The sequence below is a fragment of the Carcharodon carcharias genome, chromosome 16, assembly GCF_017639515.1.
Source record: "Carcharodon carcharias isolate sCarCar2 chromosome 16, sCarCar2.pri, whole genome shotgun sequence".
Lineage (NCBI taxonomy): Eukaryota > Metazoa > Chordata > Chondrichthyes > Lamniformes > Lamnidae > Carcharodon > Carcharodon carcharias.
In genome coordinates, this window is record NC_054482.1 from 108044983 (window position 1) to 108069180 (window position 24198).

General features: G+C 41.5%; 1 protein-coding gene across 7 annotated transcripts in view; it reads right to left on the reverse strand.

Moving 5' to 3' along the window:
- The window catches only part of usp33 (ubiquitin specific peptidase 33), a 78048-nt gene that overhangs the window by 21697 nt on the left and 32153 nt on the right, over window positions 1–24198 (reverse strand). For all 7 annotated transcript variants that reach the window (XM_041208234.1, XM_041208228.1, XM_041208230.1 and 4 more), the window contains 9 exons: window positions 20144–20256; window positions 17180–17352; window positions 16972–17042; window positions 15777–15810; window positions 12653–12698; window positions 11779–11959; window positions 8991–9117; window positions 898–1067; window positions 220–301 (listed from right to left, as the gene is read on the reverse strand). In XM_041208234.1, coding sequence (XP_041064168.1) covers window positions 220–301; window positions 898–1067; window positions 8991–9117; window positions 11779–11959; window positions 12653–12698; window positions 15777–15810; window positions 16972–17042; window positions 17180–17352; window positions 20144–20256 — 997 coding nt within the window. The remainder of the gene's footprint in view (window positions 1–219; window positions 302–897; window positions 1068–8990; window positions 9118–11778; window positions 11960–12652; window positions 12699–15776; window positions 15811–16971; window positions 17043–17179; window positions 17353–20143; window positions 20257–24198) is intronic.

Consider the following 24198-nt stretch of genomic DNA (forward strand, 5'->3'; position numbering starts at 1 on the left):
TTTGAATGTGTTTACTGGATGGTCTTGCATAACTCTTTCAGGGATCGAATGTCATGATATTAGGTTTTCCTTTCGCAACTATGTGTTTACCGTGAAAACCAGTGGCCTTGCAAATCTGTAAAGGCACTACTGAACACGAGACATTATTCAGGGAAAGATTAACCCTAATAATCACTTGCAAGGGAAGGAGGAGAAGGAAGAAGGTGCCACATTACTCACCTGCTGTACAGATAGTCCCACACATTCTGAGGCAACATCAGTACAAGATCATCTATGCAACTGGCCTTCTGAGGGGGGACACCTGCAACAGACATGTTTCAGTGAATAGAATGTTATATATTGACTCTGCAATGCCCTGTTTCTATGATTCTTTAATATAAAATATGCAATGTTGGTCATAGCAGGAACTTATTTTTATGGTGACTTTCTTCCCTCATCTTCTTTTGAAGATGTTGACTCTTTGCTGGGTAAAGTTCCACAGACACCCTCTGCACAGCAAAGCCTAATGATATCTGACTTAAGAACATAAGAAATAGGAGCAGGAGTAGGCCATTCGGCCCTCAAGCCTGCTCTGCCGTTCAATAAGATCATGGCTAATGATCTTGTGTTTCGATTTCCACATTCCCATCTAATCTCGAATAAGAAATAGGAACAGGAACAGATCTATTCATGTCTTCTTCAAAGAGGTCACTGCTAGATAAGGATTTTCCTTTTACTTTGTCCAGGAATGCAGAGGTTAATTTTAAACAGAATCTCTGACTACCACCTCAGATGAGGTCAGTTAGCACTGTATAAAATGGGAATCTAATCTAGGACCTGTTAACCTACCCCTCCCCCCCAGACCCACCAGTTGCTAACAGTTGGCATGGCTGCAATGTCTTTCAAGCACCACCTTACCTCCATGAGCACAAAGGAACTCATTGTTGCTAATGGGGCCTGGCTCAGCAAAAGTCTTGAATTTGTTCAGCCACTGGCGTGATATGTAGAACTGAAGCAGACTAGGTTCCATCACATTCAGCAGATGAGTTACCCTCTGCCTTTCCTTCTGCATCTCCTCACTGCATTTCCTGCCAAATAAAAATGACAAGACAATGCAACATTGAAAATTTGCAGCATCTGATTTCCTGTTGACCCCACTGCAGAATCATTTTATCCTCTTCCTGTGGTATTAACAGTAATATTGTTGGAATCTGCACAAATCCATTCCCAAAAAAACGAGTCAGCTCAAATTATTCCATAATGAGAGGCACACCATCAGGTGTCATCTTCATATCATATTTGGATCAAACATCAGAGAATCATACAGCACAGATTGAGGCCAAGTGGTTCATTATGCCTGTGTCAGCTCTTAGGAAGGAACTATTCAATTATTCCCATGCCCCTGCTCTTTCACTACCAGATCCCACAAGTATTTCTTCTTCAATTTATTATTTTCAAAGTTACTATCGCTTCTATCTACCTTTCAGGTAGTGCATTTCAAACAATAAATCACTACATAAAAAACGCTCTTCTCCTGGCTTTCTTTCCCCTCTCCTCTTTGTCCCAGCTTCCAACACTGACAGCAGACTCAAATCCTAGTGACATTTTAACTGGGCAAAATGGAAAATCTATTAATCCAAGCCTGCATTTTTTTTTCAAATCAGGGGTAATAACGTCATTCTACCGAGTAAAAAAGTGCAACTTTCCTACAGGCTGCTTTTCTGAACGGTAGGAATAACTTATATTCAGAAGCAAAGAATAATCAATAATTTATGATCGCTGTAGGGATTTACTGAATGGCCCCCCAAAATGAAGAAATTACCAATAAGATTCCACTTTTTGTAGTTGTTACTTTAACACGAATTAGAACAAACCCAAATTAAACTTGAATTAACAGGCAAACGATACTTCAAAGCAAAAGGTAAATTTCACTTTAAATAGTCAATACGAAGATACGTCTTACCAAACCACAAGCATTCACATCACTCCCAGCATAAAGGTGGTACAGTCCCACAAAGTGGTGTTCTTTATTCACGCAAGGTAAGTCAGGAAAGTCCAACAACAGCTTTCACTTCAAGTTTCACAGGTACAATCATCATCAGCAAGGCATACTTCTACAAATCCTCTCTCTCTCTCTGGTTCATGACAACCCTGATGTCCCAGAGTTCTTCTTCAACTGACCAATAACATCCTGGTTCCTGGTTTGGCCACTTCTGGGAGAACACCCACCTCTTTAGCGTCTCCCAGCTACTCTCACAGCTTTCCAGTTTTTAGACTTTTTAAGCCAGCTCGCACAATACCCCCAAGGGCTTATGTCTCCTTTTCTGCCAAACAGAAAATCTGACCTCTTCCTGAAAGTGATTTACTACTTCCCCTCAAGAATTCTGTGGTCCTCTTTCTGTCACTGTCTACTTTCTCTGTCTCTGCATTCGTGCACTAATCAACTTCACTTTCCTGAACTCAGCAGGTCTGACAGGATCTGCGGAGAGGAATACAGTTAACGTTTTGAGTCCGAATGACTCTTCAACAGAACTAAGGAAGAATAGAAGAGAGGTGAAATACAAGCTGGTTTGTGTGTGTGTGTGTGGGGCCGGGGTGGTGGTGGGGGAGGACAGGGAGAGCTGGATAGAGGGCCAGTGATAGGTGGAGACAGTCAAAAGATGTCATAGACAAAAGGACAAAGAGGTGTTGACGATGGTGATATTAGCTAAGAAATGTGCTAATAGGTGACATTAAGGGTAGAAAGCAGGAGAGCAAGGTACAGATAGCCCTAGTGGGGGTGGGTGGGGTGGGGGGAAGGGATCGAAATAGGCTAAAAGGTAGAGATAAAACAATGGATGGAAATACATTTAAAAATAATGGAAATAGGTGGGAAAAGAAAAATCTATATAAATTATTGGAAAAAAGGGGGATCGAGGAGTGAGTTCATGATCTAAAGTTGTTGAACTCAATATTCAATATTTTGAGAAATTGAGTTCAACAACTTTAGATCATGAACTCTCTCCTCCATCCCTTTCCGATCCCCCTTTTCTCCAATAATTTATATAGATTTTTCTTTTCCCACCTATTTCTATTATTTTTAAATGTATTTCCATCCGTTGTTTTATCTCTACCTTTTAGCCTATTTCGATCCCTTTCCCCCACCCCACCCCACCCCCACTAGGGCTATCTGTACCTTGCTCGTCCTGCTTTCCTACCCTTAACGTCACCTATTAGCACATTTTCTAGCTAATATCACCACCGTCAACACCTCTTTGTCCTTTTGTCTATGACATCTTTTGGCTGTCTCCACCTATCACTGGCCCTCTATCCAGCTCTACTTGTTCTCCCCCCACCCCCCAACCACCACCCCCCCCCCCACACACACACACAGACACACATAAACCAGCTTGTATTTCACCTCTTTTCTATTTTTCCTTAGTTCTGTTGAAGAGTCATACGGACTCGAAAGGTTGACTGTGTTCCTCTCCGCAGATGCTGTCAGACCTGCTGAGTTTTTCCAGGTAATTTTATTTTTGTTTTGGCTTCTTTCTTAACTTCCTTCCCGTTGGCACTGCTTCAAGATCAATGGGTGCCTGGTCACATGGGCTAGTATTTCTTATCCAAGAAATTTACAACTGATCCCTTTACAATTGATGCAAACTCTTAAAAGTCCTTTCCAAATGTTTTCAAAAACAATTACAGATTCCACAAGCATTTGAAAGAAATTACAAATTTTCCCAATTGTATTGCTTCTGGGTTAAAGGTCGCCACGATGTTAAATATTAAGGGTTGCATTATGTAAAATAACACTGCAAATCAGTACTTCAGTGTAGTATTGCATTGTTGGAGGTTCTGCCTCACAGATGAGATATTACAGGCCCTGTCTCAGAGTCAGAGGTCTACAGCACAGAAAAAGGCCCTTCGGCCCATCAAGTCTGTGCCGGTCAAACAAGAACCTATTCTAATCCTATTTCCCAGCACTAGGCCCATAGCCTTGTATTTCATGGCATCGCAAGTGCACATCCAAATACTCATTCAATGTTATGAGGGTTTCTGCCTCTACCACCCTTTCAGGCAGTGAGTTCCAGATTCTCACCACCCTCTGGGTGAAAAAATTCTTCCTCACATCCCTTCTAAACCTCCTGCCCCTTACCTTAAATCTTTTCCCTCTGGTTATTGATCCCTCCACCAAGGGAAAAAGTTCCTTCCTGTCTATTCTATCGATGCACCTCACAATTTTATACACCTCAAATCATGTCCCCCCTCAATCTCCCCTACTCCAGGGAAAATAACCCCAGTCTATCCAATCTCTCCTCATAACTAAAACTCTCCAGCCCAGGCAACATCCAGGTAAATCTCCTCTACACTCTCTCTACTGCAATCACACCCTTCCTAGAATGCGGATTCCAGGACTGCACACAACACTCTAGCTGTGGCCTAACCAGTGTTTTATACAGTTTCAGCATAACCTCCCTGCTCTTATATTCTATGCCTCGGTTAATAAAGGCGAGTATCCCATATGCCTTCTTAACCACCTTATCTACCTGTCCCGCTACCTTAAGGGACTGGTGGATACGCACACCAAGGTCCCTCTGATCCTCAGTACTTCCCAGGGTTCTACCATTTATCGTGTATTCCCATGCCTTGTTTGTCCTGCCCAAGTGCATTACCTCACCTTCATCCGGATGAAACTCCATTTGCCAAAGATCAGCCCATCTGTAATCTAAAGCTATCCTCCTCACTATTTACCACTCCATTAATTTTCGTATCATCCGCGAAATTACCGATCAACCCTCCTACAATCAAGTCTAAATCATTTATATATACCACAAACAGCAAGGGACCCAACACCAATCGCTGTGGGATCCCAATGGACACAGGCATCCAGTCACAAAAACACCCCTCAACCATCACCCTCTGCTTCCTGCCACTCAGCCAATTCTGGATCCAATTTGCCATGAATCCCATGGGCTCTTACCTTCATTATCAGTCTCCAATGCGGGACCTTATCAAAAGCCTTGATAAAGTCCAAGTAGACTACGTCAAATGCATTGCCCCCAGCTACACATCTGGTCACCTCTTCAAAAATTCAATCAAATTGGTCAGACATGACCTCCCCTTAACAAAACCATGCTGACTGTCCTTGATTAATCCCTGCCTCTCCAAGTGTAGAGTAATTCTGTCCCTCAGAATTGCTTCCAATTGTTTCCCCACCACTGAGGTTAGACTGACTGGCCTGTTGTTCCTTGGTTTATCCCTTCCTCCCTTCTTGAATAATGGTACCACATTGGCTGTCCTCCAGTCCTCTGGTACCTCTCCTGTGGCCAGAATGGTCTCAAGTAGATGTAAAAGATCCCAGGGCACCACTCAAAGGGCAGCAGGGGCATTATCCCAATATCATGACCAACATGGATTCCTCGATCAGTACCACAGATTGTTGAGTCAATTATCTTATCGCAGTTTGAAGGAACATGCTGCGTGCAAATTGGCTGCTGCGCTTCCTACATTACAGTAGCTACAACACTTCAAAAGTATTTCATTGGCTATGAAGTACTTTGGGACTTACTCATGAAAAACACAGTACAAGTTCTTTCTAGCAAAGATATATTAAATGGTATTTTGCAATCTTAATACATGTTCTAATGACACTTAATGTCCTTAAACATTATACCACAATAGTAAAGAAAAAAGTGAATGTATGTGTAATATACATCACTTCACACACAATGAATTACTTTTGAAGTGTAATGACTGCTGCATAGACAGATGCAGCAACCATTTTGCACACAAGATCCTGCAAACAACAATGGGAATGGATGACCAGTTTCACTGCTTTTGGTAATTCTGGTTGAAGGAGGAATGTTGGCCAGGAGATGAGGAGAATACCCAGCTCTTTCATAAGTGGGATCTTTAGAATTATATTCAGTTTAAATCAAGTCTTCCAGAAGGTTATCAGGAAACCAATTCATACCACATGATATTTCATCTTAACTGTGCCAAGTTGCCTTAACAAGAGCTTCTAATTTCCAGTTACTACAAAAATAGCATTGATTCTGCTGTGGTATATCATGGCCAAGTGTTCACTTTGTTTTTACATGAAATAAGAGAACAAACATCAAGAAATGACCATTACAAAAATGAAGCAATTCTGTTAAGATACTAAACAAAATCTTGAAGTTTGTTATGCCATATTGCTGCAGTCAATGGACCAAATGGTCTCCTTTGTGCTGCACTGTTCCACATAGAAAATTGATTTTATCTCCTATAGTACAATTGTTATTCAATCAGTGGCTGTTATTAAGTTGGTGCCCAAAGGGCGAGAAATTCAATTCAAATACAAACATTGCGTGTAATTTGTTCAAATCTATTTTTGATTAGAAGCTCTTTTTTCAACTTAACTATTATTATTAATATGTTCTAATCCAGTTTATTTACTACAAATTTCCAATTGAAGCCCAAATCAAAGTGTAATGATATTGGTAATGTTACTCTACTGTCTTCCGAAGACACGGCTAATCGTGCGAGGGAAAATGATAAAATCAGTAGCTGAAGAAAATGGAAGGTGGCTCTCTTTTGTTCCCCGGATATGCTGCAAACTTAAAGATATCCTGGCAAGTTAAAACACTGATGCTAGGATTGCTTAAAAGAGTAGTTTCAAGTAGACAAAAATATCCATAGTAAATACAGGATAAAAAAACAGGTCCCAAAAAGTACAACAGCTTTGTCTTCCAGCATTGTACTCAAATCTAAGTTAGCTTTGCACTTTAAACAAGAGATGTTAAATTGAGAGTTTTCACGTGATAAATGTGACTGAGCATAAGTTTTATAGCTTATCACTGCTTGCTTGTCCCTACAACCACACCACCCCCCCCTCCACTTCTCTCCCTCCACCCAACCCTGCACCCCCACCCCCCCACCTTAAACCAGCTTATATTTCACCCTTCTCCCTGGATTCACGCAGTTCTGTTGAAGGGTCATGAGGACTCGAAACGTCAACTCTTTTCTTCTCCGCCGATGCTGCCAGACCTGCTGAGTTTTTCCAGGTAATTCTGTTTTTGTTTTGGATTTCCAGCATCCGCAGTATTTTGTTTTTATCTATAAGTTTTATAGTACTTGGAGTTTTAAAGTGCGTTAAAATGTGGCATTTATCATTTTCATCATTCTTGTAGGTTGCAGCAAAAGGAAGAATGTTACTGTACTGCACCATTTATATAACCATCTACAGTATATACAGAGTGTTGATTTGACTTCGAACTAAAAAATTCTTTTGGAAGTTGGGAATAAACAGATTATATTTGTGAAAATTACGTTAATTATGCACTCCCCCTCAAGGCATTCCGATTCACAGCAGCTGCATATGAATTGGGTCGGTTTTTACTGCAGAGCTACGTGGCAGGTTCCAGTGAATTTGCATTGTAAAATTTGAGTTGCTGCTAGGTGAGTCGACTTCACAATTACTCCCCTTCTGCAGCGCTACCGATCACAATTGTAAATTGAATTGTCTGGACCTGATGCAGCAAATTCATAACCTTTTGACTTCCACAACAGTCTTGTATAAACGTTTGGTGTTTGAATAAGAAGAGTGCAATAAACTCATTTTAACACAGTGTCTGGCATCCCAGTATGATATGTGTAACAAAGTCAGCTCGCTGCCAAAGTTCATTGCAGGGAGAGAACCATTATAGTGCTTTAACATATGCTGCAGTGTGATTTTTATAGAGGCATAGAAAGATGCAAAAGGTATAGAAAATCCAAATGCAGAATCCTACTTTAAATTAAGCAGTGACACTAGGGCAAGTTCCAACCAAAAAAAAATGCAAAGTCAGCTCCAATAGTAGGAGAAAACTTCATAAACAGGGCTCAGTGGATGGAAGTGACCAAAGTTGTGTAGCGAGAGCAAAAAGTGCAGAATCATTTAAGCAGCAGCTGGTTTCTGGGGTGGTGGGGGGCAGAGGGAAGGGGGGAACGACAGTCAGACCGTTCTGATCAGAAGAGCTCTGAAGGATTAAAACGTCCTTCCTCATTCACAACCACTGTCCATGCAAAGAGGCAGAGGTTAGATCTTAACTGTAGCTCAATCTACGATTACTGAAGATTTGCATGCTAAACGATATATGCACGACACTAAATAAAACTGCTGCTATAAAGAACTTTAGGGAGAGAAAAATACAATGCAGTAATCAAAATTGTGGAATTAGTATATATAAACAATGCATACATTTTGTTCAGGGACCAATCAGACTCACATTTTTCTTTTATTTTGAACAAGTTGGGCCAAGAGGGAGGGAGGTGACGACAATTTCACAGTGGTTTTGATCCTGATGTCACTATCTTGGTCACACCACAAAGACCAAAAATACCCCAAACCACTGCACTCAGGGAGGATCCAAGCAGTGCAGGAAGTGTGGAACGAGAAGGAAATACACAAAGATTATAAATAAATGACCAGTCAATGAATTATTTTGGACATACGGACAACTGAGCCAGAGCGGCCAGTTAAGGACAGGATCATGCACAGCAAGCTCCCACAAACACCTATATGACGATGACCAGATAATCTGCTTTAGTGATGCTGGTTGAGGAATAAATGTTGATCAGGAGACCAGAAGAACTCCCTCGATCTTTTAAAATAGGGTCATCTAAGAGGGTGGATGTGGCCTCTGTTTAATATCCATTCTAAAAGTGGCAGTGCTGGCCTAGATTTCATGCTCAAGTTACTGGAGTGGGACTATATCTCTCAACCTTCTGACCAAAGCACTAGTGCTACTACAGAATCATTGTTTGCACCACAAGATCACAAGCAGGGCCACTAGATTTCCTCAGCCAAGCAGGACTGCACTGAAATTGAGGTGATGACTTGGCTGACTAAAATCCAAATGGTAACATTTAAAGCCATGAACTGCCAGGTCCACTGGTTTTCAGGGTCTGGATAAGTCAAACCCTATCCTTATTATGGGGGAAACCACAATTCTACGCCCTTTCCCATGGAAAACAAAAACCAGCAGCTTTCATCAAGAGAATGGATTTACCTGTAGAAGAGCACGTAAGCTTCTGCATTCTGCACAGTGGATTCAGACACTTCCATAACACTCTGGTCATCGAATTCAAACCATCGATCATTCAGGTCATTTAGACAATAAGCTGTATAATGGCCACCTGAAGTGAGAAAAATACACAAACACTTGTAAAAGTATCTTGGATGAACTGACAGATCATATATTATAAACCAGGGCCACTGGCCTATAGCAGCAGAAAAGCTTAATATTGTTATTGCATTGGGGAATCTTTAACAGAGTTTTGGGAGCTCTGAAAACCATGACCTTTCTGACAATACATACAGAAGCTTCCATTCCTCCATAGGTGTTACGCAGTAAGCATATTCTCTCCCTTCTTTCACATGAGTCTTTCACAGAGCAGGTTACAGAGTCATAACCTACATGACCCTAAGAATTTTGATTAACTCTACCTTCTAGGCTTTGGACCCTATCCGTCAATTCCTCTCCTTCCAGCAACACATTTCAACTGTCTCCAGTATACTTTTACACCACCAGTTTCAACCAACATCTCTAGCAATTCATCCTGCAAGCATTACCCTCTGGGAGAAAGCAAGAATGCCCACCATCTCGCTCACACCACCAACGCATTTCTCTCCTTCCCCCAGCTCCTCTTTCTGTTAATTTTCTAGTAGACAACGCTGCACTAAATGGCAGTTTTTAAACAGCTTGAACAAAGCTGAAAATAATCATTATAAAGCAATTGGGATTCTGGGATTTATACAAAGGAATGCTGAACATAAAAGACGAAGAGATATTGAATTTGTGCATGGCATCAATTAGGTCCCAATTCAGCTACTACACTCATCATTATAAAAGATTATCAGAGTCAAGCAAAATACAGCAAACACTAAATTGTTATGAAGACAGACTCAAAATAATTCAGGGCTTTTTCACCAGAAACGAGGAGGGGAAGGGGGAGGTTGAAATTATGAAACGCTTAGGAGGGGTTCAACAGTGACAGACTGTTTCCACTGATTGTCAAAATCTAAAGACTGATAATCATTAGGAATTCAAGGGAGATGTTAGAGGAGGCATCAAATGAATATACAATCCTTTACCACAAGTTGCAATTGGGACATAGGTTGCAACAATTAGAATGGAGGGTAACACAGGCACAACGAGCGAAACTACCTCTGGAATTTCTATGCATCTATAAATCCTGTTATCCTACACTGTAACAGACTTGCATTTATAAATCACCATGACCATATGACATTCAAAAACACTTCACAATCAATTAAGTACTTTTGAAGCATAGTCACTGTTGAAATGCAGGAAGCATGGCAAGTAATTTGTACTCAGCAAGGTCCTACAAACAGTAGTGAGACAAAGACTAAATAATCTGTCTGAGAAATGCTGGTTGCAGGATAAAGTAATGGTGGCACAAAATATTGCTTCTCATGCTAAGCAAATTTCAATCATATGGATATTGAAGAAAACCTTCAGAATAGCATTAACTTAACGTTTATGTTTAAATAAAAACTCAATGCAGCAACCACTGTGTGAGAACAATATTTTGTCAACAGCAATGAGATGATTCATCCAACTTTTAAAAATTTAACTAGCAGAGGGAAAAGTTATTAGCCAGTGTTAGAATCATATCTCTCAAGACTGAAGTTTTATTTTACACAACGGAAGGAACTGGCATGATCTGATCATCTGGGTGCTAAGCTGGGACCTTTTTTTAAAACAAAGGTCATAAATTCACCTTGGAACTGTCAACAAGCAGGCCTCTTTTAATAAATCACCTGATCTTGATGGTGCGTGAGGAAGATCTGATTGTTTGTTTTGAACTGCAATCATTTTAATGAAAAAAAATCTGAAAAGGAAGACTGATAACATGTTGAAAATCACATTGGATCGGGGTGGGGGGACGGGGGGGGACACTTCAGTTGTGAGCCTGCTTGTTTTGGACACAGTCTTGTTGGAGAACAAGCTGAGGAAAGAAGGCTCCCTTCTCTGTACCTTGTCTAAAATTGTATGTGGCTATCAACCTGCAGCCAGAGAACCCTCATCTGAGTGTAACCAGTCTGCATCTGGGCCTACAAAGGAACCAGTTGGTGGGAACTTCCAGGCATTTACTGGGACCACAAGAGAAATCCAGGTCGACAGCGTTGAGGCCCTGTGGACTTGATCCTTCATTCTACAATGCCCATCATCCAAAGTCCATCTCTGCAGAGAAACCATCTGTTTGTCCTTTGCGCGTCTGCACACGCATCCACACCTGTGTGTGTGCGCGTCTGCCTGTGTGTGTGTGTATGTTAGGGGAATTCTTTTAAGAGATAGTTATACTTCCTGATTATAACTGTGTGTTAACCAGTACTTGCAACCTGTTAAAAGAAGTTTTATTTTAAAATAAATTATTCATTGAGTTTTTGAAAGAAGCCTGGTCAGAGTCTCTTCTGGGTGCTAGAGGTTTGGATACACAATTGGCTATTATGATGAGAAAATTAAATATTTAAATTAATTAATGGTGCAGCCTGCAGAGTAGTGGAGCTTGGTAATTCACAATCTCCTCCCATCCTGGTTAGAACACCAGACAACATGAGAACTCCCTGCTCTTCCAATTATGACATGGGACTTGATATCACAATTGGATCACTAGAACAGGCAGGTGGGACCTCGGTTTAGCATTCCATTTGGAGCAAAATACACTGCCTTAACTAAAAAAAAATTGGTGTCATTAAAAACCCCCGCAATGAAGCAACAGCTCAGTGAAGAGTAATGCATTACATTGAAAACAGCTGTTTGTGATACTCACAACTGGCAGTACCATGATGGCAGATAACTGATAAAAGGTTATAAGTCGTGATTTGAGAAGAGCTGTCTTTAGCGAGGAAAGGTTGAAGGTCAAGCCCTTCCAAAGGGAATGACACATGGCTGTTGATTTTGGTAGAAAACATGAGCTCATGTCTGAACCTCTTTAAGTGAATGCACAAAATCTACAACACAAAAAAAAAATACAATTACAATTTTATTTGATACGTTTAGTGCTTCACATGTAATTAATTAGTTTAAAATTCAATGATTTATTGGCGCAGATATGGCAGATATTCAATTTAAATCAAGATCCCCCAGCAGCAGCAAGATAAATGGCCTCAGCTTAGATTAAATGTTCAAGTCCTGGAGTAGGGTTTGAAACCACACCCTTCTGAGTCATGGAAGAATGTTACCACTGAATCAATTGGATACCCGACAGTCAGTTTCACCAGTGGATATATCACAGCCGCACCATTTAGCCCATCCGATGGGAGTCCATGGAAAGCAATCAGAAGTGGGAGCTCTGATTGATTGCTGCCTTCCCCACTTAACAGAACTAACTGCACCACTCAATTAGAAAATTGTCTGAGACCAATGATCGAACCTTGAAATTTCTGGTCTCCAGGGCAACACTTGGTGGCACTTCAACTCTGTAGGTCAACAGGTGAGTGCCTACTATGTTCCTTTAATACAGGTATATCCCTGCAATTATATAATTGGCAAAGAAATCACGTGGTTAGCCTTTGTTGGAGGAGGAGGAGGAGGAGCAGAAGCTCAGGATTCCCTGGAATAAACTATTGAAAGTTCAAAGGATTAATTAGCCAAATTTTAAGAACGAAAACCTAGGATTTAAAATCATGATTGAAAGAATTTACCTCTGGCAACTTTTGCACTTTGCAGAATTTCACTCCATTTCTCAATCTGGAAAAAGAAGTTTATAAATTAACTGTTCAATGCCAAGATAACAAAGCACAAAATCATGAAGGGCTATCTTGCACAGATCACACACAATCTACTGTTTTATGGGCTCTATCACCCAATTCATCTGAGGGAAAGATCTACCTAAATTCTCAACTGATCCCCCAACTCCCCCCTCCAAAGTGATCAAACAAAACAACAAAATATCAATTTACCTAAACAGCTTAATGTTCAACATTGGTCTGAATTTCCCTTCACAAATATTCCCTTTGCCTCACAGCCCTCAGAACATACAGGAACCATAGTAACCTGTGGAAAGCTTGATCGCTTCAGTCTATACTTGTCCACATCACTTCCCGTCCCAATTATATAACACCATTCTAAACTCTGAAAAATAACTACTTTAGCTGGAAGTCTGTTTACAAGATAGCTATGGATGAGGAAGGCCATTTGTCACATCCTTGCTGTTATGACACAGCAGTTGGTAAAGGCTGAGCTGTTTAAGTCCCAGAGGGAAATTTGAACAACTGTCATAACCTATATTTTCAATTGGTATGTTTGAGATGCAGCTATGAATTCAGGAATAAGACCACCGAGCCTCAAAAGATTTTTTTTTTTTATACAGAACTAAATTATACATTTGTTAATTTAACAACAAATTAAACACACACATCTACAAATTACTACCATAATAACTTTTAAACAAATTCCCAAATTAATCACTCCCAGGTTAATCTTCACCAAGGCAACAATAACCCATAGACTTTAAACAGACACCGGACAAAGCACATTTGACTGTACAAATTCAAAATGAGGTCCCTTGCAATTTGCAGACAGTTGTTGGTTTACAGGCTGGTTAGATCTTACATGCCTCTGACAAATACACACACAAACTCCTGTTTATACCTAGCTTACCCCTTTGAATGTAAGCTTTCCATTGTATTACTAGGTTTTTAAAATTTTACCTCTCCTAATAATAATCCTTTCATTCCACCAATTTTATTAGTAATATAAACACATTGCTTGGTGTTTCCCAGCTAGGTGCAAGATTTTACCCATTCTTTTGAACGTTTTATTCAACAAATGCAAATATATTATTTACCTTCTATCAAACTACTATACAAAGCACCCAAGACTAGCTGGCTTTAATCCAGTTACGTCACACACTGACACACATTGACAGACTCAATTCCAAATTAAAAATAATTTCCAGTGACATTATAGACATTAACATCTCTTCATGACACTTGCTCATCCATTGATAAAGAGCCGACAGTGACTACCTCACATGCAGCTGAGTCTTAAACGATTCTTAGGTTCGTACCTCCATTACCCATCTGGAAGTTAACTGCATGTGCTGTTCAGTCTTGTGTGAAGATTTTCCTCATATTGATTCTATGTTTTTTTTATCTTTTGCCAGTGTGAACCAGTGTTCTCTAGTTTAATGATCACTAACTTGAGCGAATATTTGTGATATACAAGGTGTTCATAAAGTCCTTGTGTAACTTCAATAACTTTGGCTGTATATATTATAGAAGCTGTAAATGGGATACGAAAGCATAAATCAAAGCTTTTTTTACATATTAATATTGCAATGCTATGTTAATGATGTTGAAACTAATCAAAAATGGCAAGTCTGGAAGGAAAGCTGAACTGTTGGAAAATTGGATTGAGTAATGTACCACGAAAGATGGCTGTTATGTTGAAATCTATAAATTTGAACTGTGAAGTGTCAAAACTTCATAATGCTTTCATATGCTATTTGCACTTTGCTTTTAGCACAAGCACATCCAACGTTATTAAAGTTTAAAAGTTAAACAAGGAGTTTATAAACACCTTATAATTTTCAAACACTATCCTACCTTGTATATATAATGGAGTTCCCCCTCTAAAGTTGTTTCCTTTCAGGACTCAAGGTTATCCTAGTCCTGAGTTTCACCAAAGGGATACAAAGCTGAACAGCAATAAACTGCATAATTCTGCAGTGTCACGCCAAGATGGTTGACTCTTAACTGCCTTCTGAATTGGCCTAGTAGGCTTCTGATTGGGTCAAGCCTGCTACCAGCAGTTCAAGAGGATGGCAACCAGGCATGAGCAATAAATGTCAACCTTGCCAGAAATACCCATATCCAGTGCCTTCAGCTGTCAAGGCCTTAAAATCTTTGGAATTTCCTCCCTAAACCTCTCTGGCTCACGGCTTCTCTTCCTCCTTTAAGACGTCCCTTAAAACCTACGTTTCTGACCAGATATATGGCCAACTGCCCTAATGTTGTTTTATGTAGGCCAGTGTCAATTTTTGCTGCTGGGCAGCACCTTGGGATATTTTATGTTAAAGGCATCTTATAATTTCAGGTTGTTGTTGTGGAGAACGAATACATTTTTCAAGGGGTGACTTGCTGTACTGCCACTGTTTTCTTCGTATTTCAGACCTTTGGCTTTTGCAGTTTTTTTCTCTTTATTTTACTGCTGCTTCTCCTAGGGGAATGCCAGGCCTTGAAGTATGCTCCTCTTTGGTCCCAGTTGTTTCCTCTTCCCATTTGTGTCTGTTGCTGTTAATCTTCAGTACTAATGAAGGGCTATACAGCCAATACATAATGAGCCCGACTTTTCTCTTTACAGATCCCAACTGACATGCTGTGGTTTCCAGAATGTCCCGCTTTTATTTTGCTTAGCTCTTTCCTCATAGCGCTTTTCTGACGCTACTCTACATATTTCTGGTCACATTGCATGAAATGCACGAACAACCCAAGCTAAAATCCTGGTACTGCCTATCCAACAGCACTGCTGGTGCACCTCTACCACACAGACTGGTTCAAAAAGGCAGCTCACCACTGCAAGGGCAACTGGGGATGGGCAATAAATTCTGGCTTTTCTGGGAAATGCCCATACCCCCAGAAATGAATTCAAAAAGCTCCAGATAATCAACCAAAAACAGCTTGATAATTACTCATTAAAAACCGATGAGCCAAGTTCAAATGACTAAGATGCGAGAATATTATTGGACAGAGGCACAAATAGGCTGTAAAACATAAATCTAATTCAAGCTGGACCACAGACAACAGAAACATGTACTGTACTTACTTTTTACACTTCTCACAGCTGTACATGTTATCACCTGTAATATTTTAGAACAATTTTACAAAGGATATAAATAGAAAGATGTGTAACAAAGTATAACAGTGATTCAAAAAACTTCCTCCTCTTTGCCATTTGTAAGCAATCATGTCTTGGTTTTGAAAACAGCCAGATTTTACCATCCACTCCCTGACACCAAAAACAGCAATTGATACTAAACTTTGTGGCCTTGAGTCATTATGGCACAGGAGGCCATTTAGCCCAAGTCCATGCCATAAGAGAGCAGTAATCACATCAGTATGCAAAGCTATATCAATCAATAGTTTTCCCTCCCAATAGCACCCTTGCTGGAATCTATTGGAATGGGTGCCTCTGACAGGACCTCAAATTCTGTCTTGACTGCAAGAGCTGGCAATCATTTGATCAATAAGAAATTCATAATAAGCTTGATCTCGCCTTGACCTAATGTAAACACATGTACATGGCGACCACGAACCATCTGGATTGTTGTAAAAACACCATCTGGTTCAGTGGTGCCCTTTAGGGAAGAAAATTTGCCATCCTTACTGGGTCTGGCCTACACATGACTCTGGACGCACAACAATGAGGTTTATTCTTTAATCCTTTCTGAAATGACCTAGCAAGCCACTCCGTTGCATTCATGAAGACAACTCACCACCATCTGCTCAAGGAGAACTGCAGATGGGAAATAAGTGCTGGCCTTACCAATGAAGCCCACATCCAATGAATAAGAGAAAGTTTCTGCACACACTTTTCAGCAGGCAGCTCTAGACAGCAAGTAGCAGGACAAAAAGGGACAGAATTTCTCAGAGACACAAAGGCTGATTGCGTCTCACCCAGTTCCTCTTCAAATGGGATCAGCACAGAACAGGAACTGACACATCAACATTCAAGCCTGTAGAGCACAGTACTACATTAGGCTGTGCTTTTATGTACCAGTTCACTTGAGCCAATGTAAACCCATTTTGCTGCCAAATCACAACATATTCTTTGATATAATCTTTGTAATATAGCACAACACATCTGCTGTTGACATAGTTGATTCAGAAGACAGCTCAAAGATGAACAAAGCTGGTGTAATTTTCTCTTTTAATGCAATGCACAGAGGTCATTATGTCCACCCCATGTTATCCTCCCCAACTATAAAAGAACTTTAATAGTATTCAGGATCCTTACTCACCTTTAAGTTCATCTCTAGCAAAAAAGGCAGCCAGACAATCCTGCAAAGATACCACAGGACCCCAGAACCAACTAGGAACACAGGAGATAACAAACAGAAATATTAATTTCAAAAGGTTGCAACTGCATTCCTCTCTCAGTAGGAAAGCAGCTTTAAAAATGTTTTAATTAAACTTTTGTTTCCCTCCCTCCTAAAATTTGACACGCACCTTTTAAGGTACTCCATCACATACGCTATCCAACCTTGTGGAGTGTATGCCTCACCACACGACCCTGCCTTCACTAAGGACATTTGGTGACTTGAGGAATGCAGCTTGGCCAGGTCTTCTTTACCCGGGATTGGCAGAGAGAGATCCTGAAAGGTCTCCAAGGTGGTAGACACCTACAGGCAAAAGCACCCAGACAGGAAACAGATTTTTAAAAAATAGCAAAAATTCTGAAAATATGAAATGAACAAATGCCACAGTTACACATTAGGATTGCCAGCCACTAAGAAAAGAGACAAAATAGCATTCTGTTTGTCAGTACTGACCCAGCTCAGAGAGGGCAGCCCCTTTATAGAGGCAACCAAAATGAAAAGTGGGGGGTGGGGCAGGGAAGGGAGAGAAGCTGTCAGCCAAATATGCTATCAACTGATGCAAACAGGAGATGCTAATTGATAGCATTCATATTCTGCGCTAAAGCTTATAATTTCACGATTTATACAGCAACTAATTGCACCCCCCAAACCTCCCTATATATCTCACAGCTTTTTGCATCCCTAATGTCTGCACGCAATGTTTACCTGGGTTTAATATAAAACACTAAGCATGATATAATTAACAAACATAATTCACTGTGGATTTTTGTGGTGAGAGGAATGACAATGCTGAGCAATCAAACACTTCCCTTCCACAAACAGTGTCAGCATCAGTGTCAAGCAATCCCAAGAACAAATTACTTATTACTCACCTGCTTAGACACCAGCATTTCCACAGATTCTGTGACTGAATGCAAAATTGAGCAACAAATCACAGTACGTTTGGTATATATTATGCATTAAGTCCCTTGATCCCACTTCACATTATATGCAGTGCACAGGTCTCCCTGGATCACATCAACAGGATTTCTCAAACCAAATTTCATGATCATTGTTATACCATTAAGATAGCTCAAACTCCACTGTAAACACCTGCTGAATGTGATATCCAACTGCTCCTAGGTTATTGGTGACCACCACTTGGTAATTTTTTTTTAAATATGAAAAGTTTTGCCCAACAAAATACAGGTTATTTACTAATACAAGAATTACCCAAGTTACAGCAAAAGACTAAATACATATGTTCCAGCCAATTATTTAGATTCCAACTCAATTTAGTCTGGCCAAGGTGTGAGGGCGGATGCGCGGGAGATGGGCCGGACACGGTTGAGGGCCCTGTCAATCACTGTGGGTGGAAAACCTCGGCTAAGGAAGGAGGTGGACATGTCAGAGGAACTGTTTTTGAAAGTGGCATCACTTTCAAATGGGATGGAGTCCTTACAGGAAGCTCAACTTAGTCTACTGCATTCGTTGCTCCCAATATGGTTTCCTCTACATTGGAGAGACCAAACGCAGATTGGGTGACCGCTTTGCAGAACACCTTCGGTCTGTCCGCAAGCATTACCCGGACCTCCCTGTCGCTTGCCATTTCAACGCTCCACCCTGCTATCATGCCCACATGTCTGTCCTTGGCTTGCTGCATTGTTCCAGTGAAGCTCAATGCAAACTGGAGGAACAGCACCTCATCTTCCGACTAGGCACTTTACAGCCTTCCGGACTGAATAATGAGTTCAACAATTTTAGATCATGAACTCTCTCCTCCATCCCCACCCCCTTTCCGTTTCTTCCCCCTCCTTTTTGTTTTTTTCCAATAATTTATATAGATTTTTCTTTTCCCACCTATTTCCATTATTTTTAAATGTATTTCCATCCATTGTTTTATCTCTACCTTTTAGCCTTTTTAGTATTCCTTCACCCCACCCCCACGAGGGCTATCTGTACCTTGTTTGTCCGGCTTTCTAACCTTAATTAGCACATTCCTTAGATAACATCACCACCTTCAAAACCTTTTTGTCCCTTTGTCTGTGACATCTTTTGGTTATCTCCACCTATCACTGGCCCTTTACCTAGCTCTTCTTGTCCCAACACCCACCTCTCCACCTTAAACCGGCTTATATTTCACCCCTTTTCTATTTTTACTTAGTTCTGTTGAAGGGTCACGAGGACTTGAAACGACAACTGTGCTCTTCTCCACCAATGCTGCCAGACCTGCTGAATTTTTCCAGGTATTTTTGTTTTTGTTTTGAATTTCCAGCATCCGCAGTTCTTTGCTTTTATTCATTTAGAAACCTACTTACATCTTCCGGCTCCACACACAAATTACCACTATGGTCCTTAATGGGCCCTCTTTCCCGTAACGTACTTCTAAAACAATGTTGGATTTTCCTTTATTTTACCTGCCAATGTTCATTCATGCCCCCTTTTTGCTCTCCTAATTTCCTTTTTAAGTTCTCCCCTACACATTCTATACTCCTCTAGGGCTTCCGCTGTTTTGAGCCCTCGGTATCTGCCATAAGCCTCCTTTTTTCTCTTTATCCAATCCTGGATATCCCTCAACACCCAGGGTTCCCTGGATTTGTTGGTCCTACCCTGTGACTTTACTGGAATATGTTGGCCCTGTACTCTTCCTATTTCCATCTTGAATGAGTCCCACTGCTCTGACGCAGATTTACCTAAAAGTAGCTGCTCCCAGTTCACTCTGGCCAAATCATATCTGACTCCTAGTTCTAGATTTTCCACAAGAGGAAACATCCTCTCCACATCCACCCTAGCAAGGTCCCTCGCGTTCTTATGTTTCAATTAAGTCACCTCTAACTCTTCTAAACTCCAGCAGATACAAGCCTAGTCTCATAAGCTTTCCTCATAAGACAATCCACCCATTCCAGGTATTAGTCTGGTAAACCTTCTCTGAACTGCTTACAATGCATTTACATCCATCCTTAAAGAAGACAACCAATACTGTCGACATTAGATATTAGGTGTTAGATCTCTCCAAGCTGTTAAAGGTTACGTGCTGCAAACAAACTTACCAAATTTAATTTTGTTAAACATAGGCTGCAAGTCATATTGGAGTTGCCACTAGTTGCACACTTACCCGGTCACAGGTCAAACACTGCACCGAGCTCACAATAGTGCCATCAAAGACATCAGAGATAACGCTCCTGTACTTCACTTGCTTTCTCTTTTTAAAAGGCGTGAAAGAGGCAACTAAAATATAAAAGACAGACACAAAAATAATGTCAACGGGAAGGAATTCTATATTCAAATGATTTTAGGAATTGCACATTTTAAAAGAGAATCACACTCTTTACTCCAGTTGCTTTGGAGCTCAAATCCAGCAGAGGCGGGTAGAAAGAAAGCTTCCATTGCCCCCGTGAAGATGCATGGTGGGCGTGGAAATTGCTGCAGTTGGTGAGTTGGGCAGGCACGATGGCGGAGGGTACCTGTGAAGTAGTAGCTGAAATTAGAGCACAAAACTCTGCAACCAAACCATACTTGATCTGGGAGTGTTCGGTGCTCAAACAGAAAAGTGGCCCATTAGCAGTAAGCACAAACTTTCACAAAGGAAACTAACTAAAAACCAGATGGTTACATTCTGCTTTTTTAAGTCAGCAGAATTTGTTGCACTGTTGGTCACTATGTAAACATACCTGGAAGCAGTATTCCGCATGGTGTAAGTCCATCTTTCTTTCCCCTTGTCAAACAGCATAAGAATCGTTCAAACATCAGAAGATGAAGGTATGGAACTCGGGGAGAGAGACTGCGAGGTTCTTGAGCAAATTGATATAGGGAGTGACAAGGTATTGGAGGTGTTGGCAGGTTTAAAATTGGACAAATCTCCAGGTCCGGATGATTTGTGTCCCGGGCTACTGAGGGAGGCAAGGGAGGAGAACGCAGGGGCTCTGACCCAAATTTTTAATTCCTCTCTGGCCACGGGGGAGGTACCAGAGGACTGGAGAACAGCTAATGTGGTTCTGCTATTTAAGAAGGATTGTAGAGATAAGCCAGGGAACTACAGACCAGTGAGTCTCGCATCAGTGGCAGGGAAACAATTGGAGAAAATTCTGAAGGAGAGAATCTATCTCCACTTGGAGAGGCAAGGGATAGTCAGCATGGCTTTGTCAGAGGGCGGTCATGCCTAACAAATTTGATTGATGTTTTTGAGGTGGTGACCAGATGTGCAGATGAGGGTAGTGCAGATGATGTAGTTTATATGGATTTCAGCAAAGCCTTTGACAAGGTCCCACAGGGGAGACTTATAAAGGTGGCAAATTCTCATAGGATATAGGGTAATTTGATTCAAAATTGGCTTAGTTGTAGGAGACAGAGGGTGATGACAGAAGGATGCTTTAGTGACTGGAAGCCAGTGTCCAGTGGCGTACCACAGGGGTCTGTGCTGGGTCCCCTATTATTCGTCATTTATATAAACAACATAGATGACTATGTGGTAGGTAGGATTAGTAAGTTTGCGGATGACACAAAGATTGGCTGGGTGGTTAACAGTGAGGTTGAGTGTCTTGAGCTACAGGAAGATATAGACGAGATGGTCAAATGGGCAGATAGGTGGCAGATGGAATTTAACCCTGAAAAGTGTGAGGTGATACACATTGGAAGGAGTAATTTGACAAGGAAGTATTCAAAGAACGGTATGACACTAGGAAGTTCTGAGGAACAAATGGACCTTGGTGTATGTGTCCACAGATCTCTGAAGGCAGAGGGGCATGTTAGTGGGGTGATGAAAAAGGCATATGGGACACTTGCCTTCATCAATCGAGGCATAGATTACAAAAGTAGGGAGGTCATGTTGGAATTGTACAGAACCTTGTTGAGGCCACAGCTGGAGTACTGTGTGCAGTTCTGGTCGCCACATTATAGGAAGGATGTGATTGCGATGGAGGGGGTGCAGAGGAGATTCACCAGGATGTTGCCTGGGATGAAACATTTAAGTTATGAAGAGAGGTTGGATAGACTTAGGTTGTTTTCGTTGCAGCAGAGAAGACTGAGGGGTGACCTGATCGAGGTGTACAAAATTATGAGGGGCATGGACAGGGTGGATAGGGAGTAGCTGTTCCACTTAGTTGAAGGGTCAGTCAAGAGGGGACACAAGTTCAAGGTGAGGGGCAGGAGGTTTAGGGGGGATGTGAGGAAAAACTTTTTTTTACCCAGAGGGTGGTGACGGTCTGGAATGCGCTGCCTGGGAGGGTGGTGGAGGTGGGTTGCCTCACATCCTTTAAAACGTACCTGGATGAGCACTTGGCACATCATAACATTCAAGGGTATGGGCCAAGTGCTGGTAAATGTGATTAGGTAGGTAGGTCAGGTGTTTCTCATGTGTCGGTGCAGACTCGATGGGCCGAAGGGCCTCTTCTGCACTGCGCGATTGTGTGATCACTGTCAAATAAACATGTGTTCCAAACCTTTCCTATTATTTATTCTGAAACATATGGATTAAATTAGCACACATGCTGAGATTGACATCAAAATGACTGATTGCCTCGCATCCTTTAAGATACAGACACCATGATGGGTACAATTCTCAAATGCCAACAGCTCTCTAGTACCTCGTCTAAATGGCCTTTCTTTCTACATGAACCTCAATGAGTGTTAGCACCAAAACGGTCAATTACTGCCCCATCAGTCTACTCTTTATCATTAGCAAAGTGAAGGAAGGTGTTGTTGAGAATGCTATCGAGCAGCACATGCTCAGCAATAACCTGCTCACCAATGCCAAGTTTGGGTTCTGCCAGGACCACTTGTCTTCTGACCTCATTACAGCCTTGGTCCAAAAATGGTCAAAAGACCTAAACTCAAGAGCTGAGATGAGCTCAGCTACCCTTGACATCAAGGCAGTGTTTGACCAAATGCAGCATAAAGAAGCTCTCACAAAATTGAAGTCAATGAGAATCAGGAGAAAACTGATGGTAGTGGTTTTTATGAGGCCAATAATCCTCACTCCAGGATATCTTTGTGAAGTGCCTCTGGGTAGTGTCCTACGTCCAACCATCTTTAGCTGCTTCATCAAGGACCTTCCCCTCCATTATAAGGTCAGAAGTGGGGATATTCACTGATGATTGCAGTGATCAGTACCATTCATGACTCCTCAGGTACTGATATTGACTGTACCTGCATGCAGCAAAACCTGGAGACAACATTCAGTCTTGGGGCAGTGACATTCATGCCACACAGGTGCCAGGCAATGGCCATCTCCATTGAGGGAATCTAACCTTCTCACCTTGACATTCAATGGCATTACCACCACTGAATCCCCCACTATTGACATCCTGGGAGCTACTATTGACCAGAAACTCAAATGAACTATTGATATAACTAGACTATGGTATAGAGGCTATGGCTACATCAAAGGCTGGGAATTCTGTGGCGAGTGACTCAGTGCCTGACTCCCCAAAGCCTGTCCACCATCTTAAACGCACCAGTCAGGAGTGTGATGGAATATTCTCCACTTGCCTGGATGAGTGCAGTACCACCAACACTCAAGAGGTTCGACACCAACCAGAATAAAGCAGCCTGCCTGATCAGCACCCCATCCACCACCTTAAATATTCACTCCCTCCATCACTGACGCAGAGTGACAGCAATGTGCACAAGATGCACTGCAACAACTCACCAAGGCTCCTTCGACAGAACCTTCCAAAGACGTGACCTGTGCCATCTAGAAGGACAAGGGCAGCAGATGCATGGGAACACCATCACCTGCAAGTTCCCTCCAAGCCACACACCATCCTGACTTGGAAATATATCGCCGTTCCTTCACTGTCACTGGGGCAAAATCTTGGAATTTCCTTCCCAATAGTGCTGCGGGTGTGCCTACACCATATGGACTGCAGTGGTTCAAGATAGTGGCTCACCATCACCTTCTCAAGGGCAATTAGAGATGGGCAACAAACACAGGCATTGCCAATGACACAGACATCCCATGAATGAATAAAAGAAGGATCTACTACTATCCTAGCCAAGTTCGATCGATCAGCATTGGGAGCCTCATCTCCTCCCTCAGTGCAAACCTAGTTTAGAAGCACTGATGACAACTCTAGATCTCCAATTATTGCCTGGGATGAAATCAGCTCATCCAGAGAACCTGGAATCTTCAGTTTTGTACAGCTCAGCACCACAGGAGACTGTGATCCCACA